This window comes from Ixodes scapularis, unplaced genomic scaffold (genome assembly GCF_016920785.2).
Source record: "Ixodes scapularis isolate PalLabHiFi unplaced genomic scaffold, ASM1692078v2 PGA_scaffold13__105_contigs__length_92229423, whole genome shotgun sequence".
NCBI lineage: Eukaryota > Metazoa > Arthropoda > Arachnida > Ixodida > Ixodidae > Ixodes > Ixodes scapularis.
The window spans coordinates 39,057,775-39,069,903 of record NW_024609839.1 but is presented as its reverse complement, the minus strand read 5'-3'; the positions used below and the strand labels follow the sequence as shown (position 1 = coordinate 39,069,903).

Here is a 12,129-nt window from a genome sequence, read left to right as displayed (position 1 = left end):
CAGTGTTCTCCGACAGCAATAGCTCTGAAAGGGTAGCATTCGTGGTGTCTGGTGTCTGATTCCACAAACTATTCGCCACATTTTCACAAGGCTGTTTTTGGCGTCTAATGATGCACATAGCTCTCGACATGATTTCCACGCAAGGGAATCGAAATGGCGTCTGACCTTTTGCGCTCTCCTTTCAGCCTGCCGATCTTCAAGAGTCATTGTTCTCTTTGCTGTACTCTGAATCTATATCATTTCTGTCGAAGGGCATTGTTTGAAATGTAGATTTTTTAAAGCATTCTTTTATTATAGGTCCGAGTTCTTCATGCAACGTGGTAGCAGTAATCGACTTGTTCACAAGTTCAGTAAAAGTTTCCCAGTTTGTGGCAGTCAAAGTATCAGTCTTCTTGCACTGAATAAATCCATTATAAAATATTAGAAGTGGCATGTGGTCACTTCCTCTACTTTTAAAGACAGTAGTCTAGCCAACATTATGGTACTGCTCTGCTGATACGAAAGTTAAGTCTAGTGCCCTGTGGCTTGACAAGTAATCGCTAAAACATTACAACAAGAACAATACGCAGATGTAACCTTTATTGGCAGTCATTACACTTCATATAAGAAAGGGCCGCTTGACAAAAGCCAGATACCACAAAAACGACTATCGCTACTAGCGACTAGAGCATTTACACATCCCGACCCACAATCGCCAACCATACGCAGTTAATGAGCAACTGCCAAGCAATGCTGCTCATCCACATCAATATCAATTAGGAGAACAGCGAAATAACACTGTTCCCACATTTAGACCAGCTTACGAGTTGTCCCGGGTCTAGACGAAACTTCAAGGAACCACGGATGATTTCGTCCGACCCTGGACTGAAGGGCTTCAGACGGAACACTCAATGCATGGCAGGCGACAACCCGAGGCAATCCCAAGTATAAGGAGTAACTGTAAAAAGGTAGGAAAGCTCCGGTACAGATGAACAAGTCAATTGTTAGGCCTTTACGCCGACGTAGGAACAAGTTTTTCCGGCCTTCTTGAGCACCTCGAGCAGCTTCTCGGAGCTCAACGTGGAATCTACGAAGACCCGCTTGTTGGGCAAGTCAATCTCCACCTTGTTCACTCCCTGACCTAGAAAAGGGGGATTTACAAGGCATGTTGAAAACACAGTAATCAAGCAGCACTGAAATTTGATCTCTGAAAGGCCAAAACAATCACGTAGAGACGAAAGCTCGGCACTGTGCGGGCAGACTTTTGGCGCTGCTTGCTTGGCGAATCGTAGCGTCGGCTGCGACCAACGCCGCCGGCAAGAAGCATTGCGACGTCAACAGCACGGGTACTGTAGTCGTTTGGTGGCGTCAATGTCAGACCTACTACATAGCATGCACAACCGGTATTTCGGCTGTTACCAACACCGTCTTAGTTTCAAACCGCAGCAGGGAACCAGTAAATAACCGTCGGCACACCTCCAAGCTATGTATATAAGCTATTCACCAAGTGCCATATATGAGCGCCTCATTCACATGGTTGGCCTGGCAGAGGATACTCAGATCAACCTAAAGTCTGCAAAGAATGGCCATCTTGATGGCCTGGAATGCACTTTGCAAAAGCATTCCAGAAGCTTTAACAATGTAGTAAACATGTTCTCCACCAAGTCAGATTCAGGACTAAGTAACTGCCTCGTGACATGCGGCATTCCAACGGAGCTTCACAGGGCGCCACCAGACGTCATTTTGGAATCTGCTAATTTGTTTTAAAATTAGTTTTCTTGACTTCTCTGCTGGCAGCCCAGAAGTCTAAGACTAGTGTTTCTGGGCTGCTGGCACAACATAGACCACATCTAAATAAAGAAATAAGTGCAAACATGTCGTTCCCATACCCCTTTATAGTGAGTATAGAAGTATCTGTTCCTCGAATATGTTTTCTTTTTTTCTAAAGATTTTACGAAAACGTCGGCACATTTTGTAGGCGCCATTATCCGTTTTACCAGAGCTAGAAAATAGTTTTTAATCAGGGGCATCGTATATAACCTATCTGCCATTCACAGGAACCTTTATGACTCGCCCAAGCAGCCATCCCTAAAACAGCCCATAAAGCCTGGTAGTGGAAAAGTCGTGCCTGAAGCAGAACGATTCCGGTCGTGACAGTCGTTAACACACAAGCAGATCACATTAAAAATAGATAAGGGCAGACCAATAACGACATTCTTTGTGGTGCTGACTAGTGTTGCCCACCACGTTTTACGAAGGACAAACTGGCACCCCAAAAAAGAGAGATGTTATTGTTGGCCGAGACTGCCGGAACAATGATCACCTGACTCTGCGTGTGGGTATGGGTGAAAGAGACGTACCATTGGTCCAACCAGTCTCAGCTTAGGAGTATACCAAAGGCATTTCCGTCACATGACTTCCTATAGTGCATGATTACAGCATCTCTCCAAGACTTTTCCTCTTTCCAATTTGAAGGCCGACGTACACCTCGCGCTTCCACTTTTCTCCAGGTTAATCCTCTCCCCTCCATCTACCCTGTCCACCATTGCCTGTTTCCTCCTCCTCCATGGTGAGGAGGATCTTCTGCCTTGCAGAATCTCGAGTCTGGCAGACGGCCTTTAAGAACAGTAATTTTAAGTGAGGACATCTATCTTCATGAACAGAGATATCCATTTCTCTAAACAAACACAAAGTATATCAGCTGTTGCTCTGCTTGCCAAATACAAATTACAATTGACCGCAATCCACCATAATCACGGGACGGCGGCGCCATCTGTGAAACCTCACGTCAACTACACACCTAGATCGCATTTGAACCGACTTGCGGGAGTTAAAGCGCATCATTTCAATACGCTTCCGTGTGCATTAGCAGTGATTAGCACGGTCAGTCCTGGTACAGTTAAAGGTGGACGACGATTTCACACTTTTCCCTCGCTTCCTTCTCTCCCTCCGCCTAACCTTTCCACCATTGCCTGTTTCCTCCTTCCCCCTTACCCACCCCTTGGTCCCCTACCCCAGAACCCTACGTCTGCTCCGCTAAGCCCACGGCAGCAAAGCCATAGACTCCAACTAGAAAAAAAAAAGATTACGATACAAAAGAGCAACCTTAACATAATTGACAAGCAGACCTGAGGCCTTTAAAGGGCTCCGAAAAGAAAAAAAAATGTTTTTTTTTAAACAACCTGGTTGGGACATGCGTGTCAAAAAATGTTCCGTGAACAAAAAAAAATTTTGTATAGCAATATTGATGGTGCAAGACACGATTTAGTCGGTAGTCGCCTCCTTTCCACTTGCTTTCTCCCGGGGCATTTCAGGCGCATGGAGGAGAGGGGATCAGCTTGGCCATGAAGTTGAGGTGGAGAGAGTGTATGACCATCTCGTTGAGGACGAAAGAGTGAATGACCATTCCGTGACATCATGGACTTCGCACCCAGAATTTCAAATAAACCTCTCGCCGTCAATATTGCTGTAAAGATTACCTTTTTTTCGCAAAAAAATTCATTTTCTGATACGCTTTAAACGGACTGTTTAAAAAAAACATTCTTTTCAAGAATCCTTTAAGTTAAAATGCCCTTGGTATCAGTAAAAGTTCCCCTGGCAGTTTTTTTTTCTTTTTGTGTGGGGGTGGGGGGTTTGAAGCTGTTTTTTGTGTTTAGGTGCTTAATTTCGTTTTATCGAGGAGATTTTTGCAATTTTGGAAAATATTGTCTGAATGTGCAGCCTGTTCGAGCGCTTGCACTGCGTCTCTTACTTTATGTCGCCTTGTGGGGCTTTTGGCAAAAGGAACGATGTACCAACTATTGTGCGAAATAAGCAGCACCCTCCCCAGAAGAAGAGTCAGATCCTGCTTCCTACATGCAGTGGCCTGAGAGTGAATAGCTTATAACTTGCACGCCTTCTAGTATGATCTTTTTCGGTTACTCTCGCACCCCAGCCACCTGGCTGACATATCTGGTATGTGCGACGAAAAAAAATAAAATATTTCAGCCTGCAAATAGTAAAAAATAAAGGAATGACAAAACGAGAAAGGACGATGGTTACGCTTATATCCTAAATGTATTCCATTTTTGAGGCTACGGCAAAACAATGCTTTCGCCCATACTTGAAGTGACGATATTTCAAGATGGCGACGCCCATGTCAAATACGTCTACATGTCTCTTTCACAAGGGTGCCACCATCCTTGAATTTCGTCACTCCCAGTATGAGCAAAAATACTGTTTTGCAGTCTCCACGCCACTAGAAGACATGTAGGATATAAGCGTAACCATGTATTCTCGTTTTGCCTTGCCTCTCCTTTTTTTTTTTTTACTATTCACAGGTTGAAATGTTTTATTATTTGTTGGTCGCCTGCACCTGATACGCCGATTAGGTGGCTGGGGACGAGAGCAAACGAAAAAGGCCTATAGACTAGCGTCACTCTAAACATTGTGGCATATCTACAGCTTATCATTCGCCCCCAAGTTGGTACAAAGAAGCTTCATCATTCCTCCTTCCTTGCGGCCCTCGAATTTTCTTTCCAATAGATTCCAACAAGGGCAGCAGTTACTTAAATAGACGTCCATTCACGTTGATTAAAAATTGCGAAGACATAGTATGAGGAACAAACTTGGTTCTCGTTTCCTGGTCCTGGACTGTAGTCATGGAAGGTTCCTTCGCTAATCCTCTATCGCACAGACTGCGAGGCGTCCATTTTGGGGGCACCCATTTTGCTGGCTTATCTCCATTCACTTGCTCGAACAATGAACCCCCCCCCCCCCCCCCCCCCCCCCCCCACACTCTTTCCATCCTTTGCTCCAAGATGCGAGGGGAGGAAAGCTTTGCAGAATATTGGCTTTGGTCGTCAGGCTTTAACCCTCCTCGTGTCGACATGACCGCCCCGTTTTTTTACGGTATTCATCAAAATAGTACTCTTATCTTGGCCAAGAATATAGATAGAATAGCACTGATTATGTTCAACGTACATACTGTATGTGCTCGTACAGAGCACGAACGAGCATAACCTAAAGAGAGAGCTCGCACAAAGCAAACACATAATCCAGTTTTTACCATTTTTCTCTCACAGCGAAAAGGCCTTCATTAAAAATGCTAATGTACTCGCATTCGCTCATGCGGGTGGCAAACTTATCCGGTAGAATTCAATATCCGGCAGCCAACTTGGGTGAGAAAAGCCGAGGCTGTCGTGTTCTTGCCAACTCTGGGTCGGGTTCGGAATTTAGTGACGGAACTTGGAGCGCACCTCTGGCGCAGCGTCGAAGCTTAGGTTGTGCTCAGTGGGGTTCAAACAGATTGGAGGCCCTACTTTCCAGAAGCCTCCAGGAGGCGCACCATGTATTTTATTCGAACCCTACCTACCCACTAATGAATACTTAAATAAAATTACCACTCCACACACCACTATGATCAAACATGAATGGCTGATCACACATTAGGCAACTACATCTTGGAGACACAGCTGTTACCCGAAATGCTGGCCCTTCTGTTCAGACATAAGTAGGGATAGGATGTGAGACAAGCCAATAGACTTGTTCCAAAATGCCATGCCCTGGGAACTAGTTGGCCACTCAGTGTCTGTTTCGATTGAGCAGCTTCCCTTCATGCTATCATGCCGTGACCGAATGCGCAGCTATCTCACTTCCCACCAATGTAGAATACTCCAAGCGAGTGATATAGAAGAGTTTTCTTGGTTCTCGACATATTGTGTGTGCGTATGCAAATGCAGTAAGACGTGGCTTAGTCACCTCACCCCCACGATGCTATCTTTCTCAATTTCAATAATCTTGTCTAGTACCGGTAAACTACTACTAAACACATATTTTGTTTACCAAATGTCCGCTTCTTGTTACTTCATTGGGCGAAAAACAACCCGCATCCTCACGGGAGTCTCAAATTTGAGCCCAACATTGGCACGTCAACTTTTAAGGCTCTGTTATACTCCGAAGTAACGTGTGCGCGCGTGCGAGCGCGTCACAGCGGCGGAATTCGTCCTCACCCGTGTGTCTACGACACAAGAAGCTTGAGTACCGTAGACCGTGTGCTTGTCAAAGATGTACCGCATGTACATTGACATTGCACAGCTGCACCAACTGTGCAAGTGTGAGTTTTCGTCGTGCAAGGTACGTCCACGCCATTGCTCGAACTTGGCGCTCAAGAAGCGTGAGAATTCTCGTCTGCTATTCGAAACGAAAAGGAACCGGAAATGGCGCACTCTCGCAGGAAAAGCGTCCTCGTAGCCAGATTTTGCGCATGCGACGCGCGCCGCGGAATTTGCCAGGGTTGCCAGAGTATAGAGAGGACGAATTTTTTACGCGTACGGCGTGACTGGCGTGACGTAGCTGACTTCAGCCAGCGTTTGCTTACGCGCGCGTTACGTCGGAGTATAACAGAGTTTTTAAGGAAGAGCAATAAATTTGACCTAGCTACTGCAGAAAAGTTACTATCAAGTTTTCCTCGTGTCATATCTCCCACTCAAATTTTATGCTGATTAGAGTTTAAGTTTTCGCCAATGCCGAGATCGGCTAGCCACGTTGGATGCCCTGACAAGTGTCCCCTACTCCTCGCTAAGCCTTTTTGGACAAGCTTTTACAGACGCCCAAAAGCTGTGTCTGAACAGTGTCTCTCAAATTATCTTGGCATACTCAGTCTGGAATAAAACAAGTACATAAGAAATCTTTGAGCGCTTTAAATCCTTTACTCTGTCTGGCGTACCACATAGGGGTTCATGCCCGTATACGTGCCATTTGGCGAACGATGTGACATTCTTCACGGAAGTGCTAGACTGTTGTTTTCTTAAAAACAATTTGTATATGCGAATGTGCTTATATGATTTCAGGATAACTTTATGAGCATACCCGATATTGAATTCGTAGAATGCAAGTGGGTGGAGACTTCATGCAGTGCTGCGAGTCAGTACATATAGGGTGTCCCAAGTCACCAGGCTCTATCTAAAATGAACCATAAAACTCGACGCCTGCACTTAGCAATCTACACCTTTTATCAAAGGTGTATTTCACAGGTCGTTTTTTTTTGTTGTAAAATTACAAAGCGTAGCTTTTTTCTGTAAAACACAGGGCCCAAAAACTTGCCAAGGTTAACGGCGGACGGCGACGCAGACGACTGGTCTAGTTCCGGGGTGCGTTTGGCGCGCATATTGATAGATGGCATTGGGAGCAGCGTCCGAAGGTGTAGCCGATGAGCGGAAGAAAGCAGATGACATGCAGATGAAATCCGTTAACAGCACAAGCGCCGTCGTTATGCAAACGCGTTTTTTCCATATAAGTTTTGCTTTTATTGTGTGCAAGTATTTTTAATATTAAAGGTACATTACAAAAAAACATGTTCATCTTAATAAACCACTGTGGTAGCAAGCAGTCTCGAATAGGAGGTAGCGCCACCCATCGATACGAGCGCCAAACCCGGCCCGCCACTCGACATGGTCGTCTGCATCACTGCTCGCCGTTGACCCTGATAAGTTTCTTGGTGCTATCTTTTAGAGAAAGAGAGTTGCGCTTTGTAATTTCACAAGAAAAATGAAAGACGTTTACTACTCCCTGTTATGCTGAATTAGAGCGCAGCTCTTGAGCAGGAGGAGGGGAGGGCACGGAGGGGAGGGCATGCCCCTCCTCACCTACTCCCCCTCCTTCCTCGCGGTGCATTACGGGAAACGTCCCATAATGCAACGTGTGCGTCACTCCAGTGCACTGTGGGACATTTGCCATAATGCACCGCGTGATTACGCCGACGTTGCTCAAGCCCGAAACGGGCACCTAAGAGCTGCACTCTAAAAACCAACCTGCGAAATACACCTTTGGCGAAAAGTTTAGATTGCTACGTGCAGGCATCGACTTTTACGGTCCATTTTTGATTGAGCTGCATGACTTGGGACAACCTATAAAAAGAGACGAGCGTTTTCGATTTTAGCTTTTCATTGGCGCCTCCAAGTTTTAACCCACATACTCAGGCTTATTAAGAAAAACAGTACGTAATTGCAAAAGGGTATATTTCGTCAAAGGACGCACAAAAAAATCAACAAATTTCCTGACCAGCAACACTCGTGCAAAGGTGCGGGCTCAAGCACGCATACTTATTGTGTACAGCGTGTTGATACTCCAAAACAACCCGAGAGTAAGACACATAAAATATGATACCGCATTGCAGTCCGAGTAATTAAAGAGGCGCCTAAACAACTAAGCAGCTGTACTAGGCCAAGTACTTGCTTCATTTCTAAAAAAAGAAAACTCAAACCAAAAGTTTAGAAACAACAGTTCCCAACGTTTCACCCCTGAAGAAGGAGTCAAGTCGACCCCGAAACGTTGGGAACTGTTGTTTCTAAACTTTTGGTTTGAGTTTTCTTTTTTTCGAATTGTTCCCCAAACCAGACAGATTTCTGTCGAAGATGTTTACTTTGCTTCATTTCTGAATAGTTAAAGAGCCTCCTGAACAACTAAGCAGCTGTACGAGGCCAAGCACTTGCTTTGATTTTGTCTTTCAGTAACGCGTAGTCGCCAGCTGCGCAACATGCAATCGAACAGAGCAAACTCGAGACGGCAGCTTCGTGACACTAAACGACACGTGACAAAAGATTGCCGACACATCGTGAAACAGCCGCCAAAACAAGATGACGCCCCCCGAGGGAATCTCGCATACCTTCCAGTTTTCCCAGCACACGCTGCACAGCGCCCGAGCAGCCTTCGCAGGTCATCTCGACCTCAAATTCGTGTACCTGAGTTATAAAGCACCATAACAGCTTATAAGCGGAGAACAAACATTCGAGCAAGAGATGCTGGCAGAGCGGCATACCGATACCCCCTTCAGCAACCACTCCGGGCGGCGGACCCCCCCCCCCCCCCCCCCCCTATGGAGAAATCCACATAACAGAATCCCTAAAGGTAGCCTGCTCTGCTAAACATCTTGAGAAAATATCTGCTCAACACGTTGAGAAAGCAAAGTTACCGGCACACGGTGACAGATAGCGAATATGCGAGATTTGCAATGGCGATAAGAGATGCATCCTGCCAGCGAAGATACGCTGTCAAACAGACTCCACTCAACGCGGATGAGTAAACGAATGCCCTGCCGCTAGACCAAGTCGGAGGTGATCGGAAATGCACCTCACAATCAGCTGCAATCACTGATATTGAAGCTAGCAGCAGCGAATCAACAAAAGGCGAGTAGCGAATGCGAAATCACCCTACCTGAGACGCCATGTTGGATGGATCTGGCCAACGTCAAAACGCGGCAAACGCGGCTCTGGCCAAAGCCGTTAAGGGGCGGCAGCTTGCGCCACCTAGCCTAACATTTCATCTTTTTTTACAAAATTGTATAAATTTTGTTTTAACACCCCCTCCCCCATTTTTAAAGTGTTACCTTGGTGTCACCCTTGCTTATTTTTATCTGTATTTTCACCCCTCGCTATATTTTTTCCACCAATCTTCCAATCTAAAAGGCAAATAGCGAGCGCTCGACGCGCGCTCGCCGAGCGGATTCTTGTTTCACACCCGAGATGAGAGCAGTGGATGAGAGCAATTTCTCCGTGTGCCACTCGTACATCTGGAGCCAGTGGGGCGCTCGCCGAGCGGCTCCAACCGCACAGTGGAAAAGTGGCGGAGCGCGTCGAGCGGTCCAGAGTAGTTCTCCGTGCAGCCTTTTTCGGAGGAGTACGATCTCTAGTCGTCGCTCGCAACGTTTCAGTTTCGTTCTCGATCCCGCGGCGAATGAAGGAGTTTCGCTGCTTTTTTTGTTTCGATTGCTGGGTGGGCTCTCTTGGTGTGCTTGTTTTCGTTCCCCTCGTCATGACCGACTCGCCCGAGCATACTGCGGCGATGACATCGTTGCAGTTAATTTCAGGAGGTCTAATAAATCGCAGTGACAGCGACGAAGATACTAGCTTAGCTCCAGCTCAAGTGACGACGAGGCAGCCCTTCTCAGCGAAGTGTTTGCCGAGTCGTTTGGCTGGCCTGCGAAGAGGCCCAAGATACCGCGGTACGTCGAAGGCGTTGTGCGCGCCTATTCGGATGAAGAATTAGGTATGCATGTCGTTTGTTCGTTTTGTGGTCTCTGTAATGTAATTGGAATAATTAGAAGACAACACGCCAAGTACTCCGCGGCAGATGGAAGTCGCCATTCGGAGATTACGATCGCTTTACGGCATACGTGTTTGGCATTGCTTAATAGCATCCTACGGCTCCTACAAGTACTTCTAGTTGTCTGCGCATCGGAAAACCCACTGATCTTCCCCGATTGTTCGCTGCAGCGCGAGTGAAGCCACCGGACGGCCATCTTGCTCGAAGACGATTTTCGGTTTTGCTAGCCTTTTGCTGCGGACTCGCTCGTCGTCATTCGCCAAAGAAGTTTTTTAAGACTCAGTGTACCGTTGAGACTTGCCTTTGTGAACACGTAGACAATTTTACGAAAGCGCAGAGTCGCAGGAAACAGTCATAACTCGTCGAAAGCAAGTTTCGCCGGTCTCGCGGTCGGTTCAACGCTCCCTTGGCACGCCGAAGTGCTGTGTCTCTGTGTCTTCGCACGCTTGGATACCGACCAAGAATCGACGCCGAGTGAATGTGTCTGGCGAGTGTAATGTGCGTGAAACCGTATGTGCCTCTAGATCAGCGTCTTACTTTACTCTGACGACTGTATACTTGCGGCCCAGAAACGAGCTATATCCAGCGTCCAACAGCGACGGAAAAGGGAGGGGGGGGGGGGGGGGGGGGGGGAAGATACATCTTTTTTTTTTTGTCCTTAGACGATTTACAGAGTACTGCGCCCAACAGCTCCTAATCACTGATCAGTGCTGGCTCATTATCAACCTACTGGATTGCACTTAACGTTTGAGCGCGGCTCGCCTAGTTGTAATTGGTCAACAGATTGCACACGACCATATCGGCCGCGCTTCAAAGATTTTCATTCTCGCCGTCTTGTACTTATGTCTTCGAAAACCCTCTTTGCTCCACAGCGTTGCTCTATTCGTGCTCCCACGTAAAGGCTGGTTCAGACATGCACAACGAGCGCGATGCGTCCTTTGCAACCGCTGCGACCGGGGCAACCGCTCTGCGGCGCGCGTACACACACCTACAACCGCTGCAACAAGCGCAGCGGGTCGGCAGCGTGGCGACAGCTTCTACGCCGCCGTCAGCTGTTTCAGCGATGCCCCTAAAAAGGGGACGCACTGCCACTCAATACCGTAGCAGAATATAGACAGACATATTTCTATAGCCTAAATCTTTATTAATGTTTTTTTTTTTCGTGATAGGCTTGCAGGGTAGTGGATGAAAAACAGAAAAGAAAAAGATGCGGTACTCCGTTTTGGATGATCACGACTCTAATACACGACTTTGCCAATAGTACAAATCTCGCCACACGCCTTTTCTACGATTATAAAAGACGATGTAATCTTATCAGCGATATAGCAACGTAGAAATATGATTTCGTGATCAGAAAGACGTTGTGAGGCGTTCAGGATAGCTAACACTAATCACTTTTCTCCGGTGATGAAAACACGTGAAAATTCGCATCCTTTATACGGTACGCGCCAGTAATACCTTGAACTTGAGCACACGCATGAAATGCGCCAAATAAGAAATCCGGGCGATGTTCGAGGACACAAATGCTTAGAAAGCCCCACTGTAGTCGAGGTAAACAAACACGACGGCACGGGCGTTTCTGGTGCCTTGAGAGTTCCGCCACGACATCGCCGCACGATTAGGTGGATCTTCCCTTCTAGTACGTGCTGGGTTATCATGGCGACACACGACGAAAATTCACAGTCAAGGATAGCGCTTTTACGCGGAACGATGAGCTTTCACCACGCCGTCCACGTCGACGATCACGTAACGTTGCGATCACCACCGACGCCATGTTTGCAGACAGAAGGAGCCGGCCCGCGACCGGTATGTAACGCGCGCGACCCATTCTCCTCGACCTGTGATTGGTCTGTCGTTGCGGTGGTTCCCAACGCAGCGGGGAAAGTTGGGCTCGCTCCACCTCCTTGCGTCGTGAACGACACGTGCGTGCGTCCCTCCGTCGCTATGGCAGCTGACGGTTGCAAACCCTTGCGACGATCGATTCAGTTGTTCCGGTCGTTCCGGACCAACGTTACTAAAACCATTCAGTTGGGAAACTGCCATAGAGACTGCTCTGAAAAAGTGGCCCCG

General features: G+C 47.1%; 1 protein-coding gene across 1 annotated transcript; it reads right to left on the bottom strand.

Annotated features, from left to right (window-relative positions):
* Nucleotides 1–562: 562 nt before the first annotated feature.
* Nucleotides 563–9,239, bottom strand: LOC115319407 (copper transport protein ATOX1). The gene is made up of 3 exons (XM_029979376.3): nt 9,172–9,239; nt 8,624–8,699; nt 563–1,120 (listed from the first exon to the last, which is right to left on the bottom strand). The coding sequence occupies exons 1-3, from the start codon at nt 9,181–9,183 to the stop codon at nt 984–986; spliced, it is 225 nt and encodes a 74-aa protein (XP_029835236.2). The 5' UTR covers nt 9,184–9,239; the 3' UTR covers nt 563–983.
* Nucleotides 9,240–12,129: the final 2,890 nt, after the last annotated feature.

Excerpts from the sequence above, each read along its gene's own strand:
- LOC115319407 (XM_029979376.3), bottom strand. Across the intron at positions 1,121-8,623 it reads TGTGCTGGGAAAACTGGAAG|GTCAGGGAGTGAACAAGGTG; the intron begins GTATGCGAGATT and ends CCCCTTTTCTAG.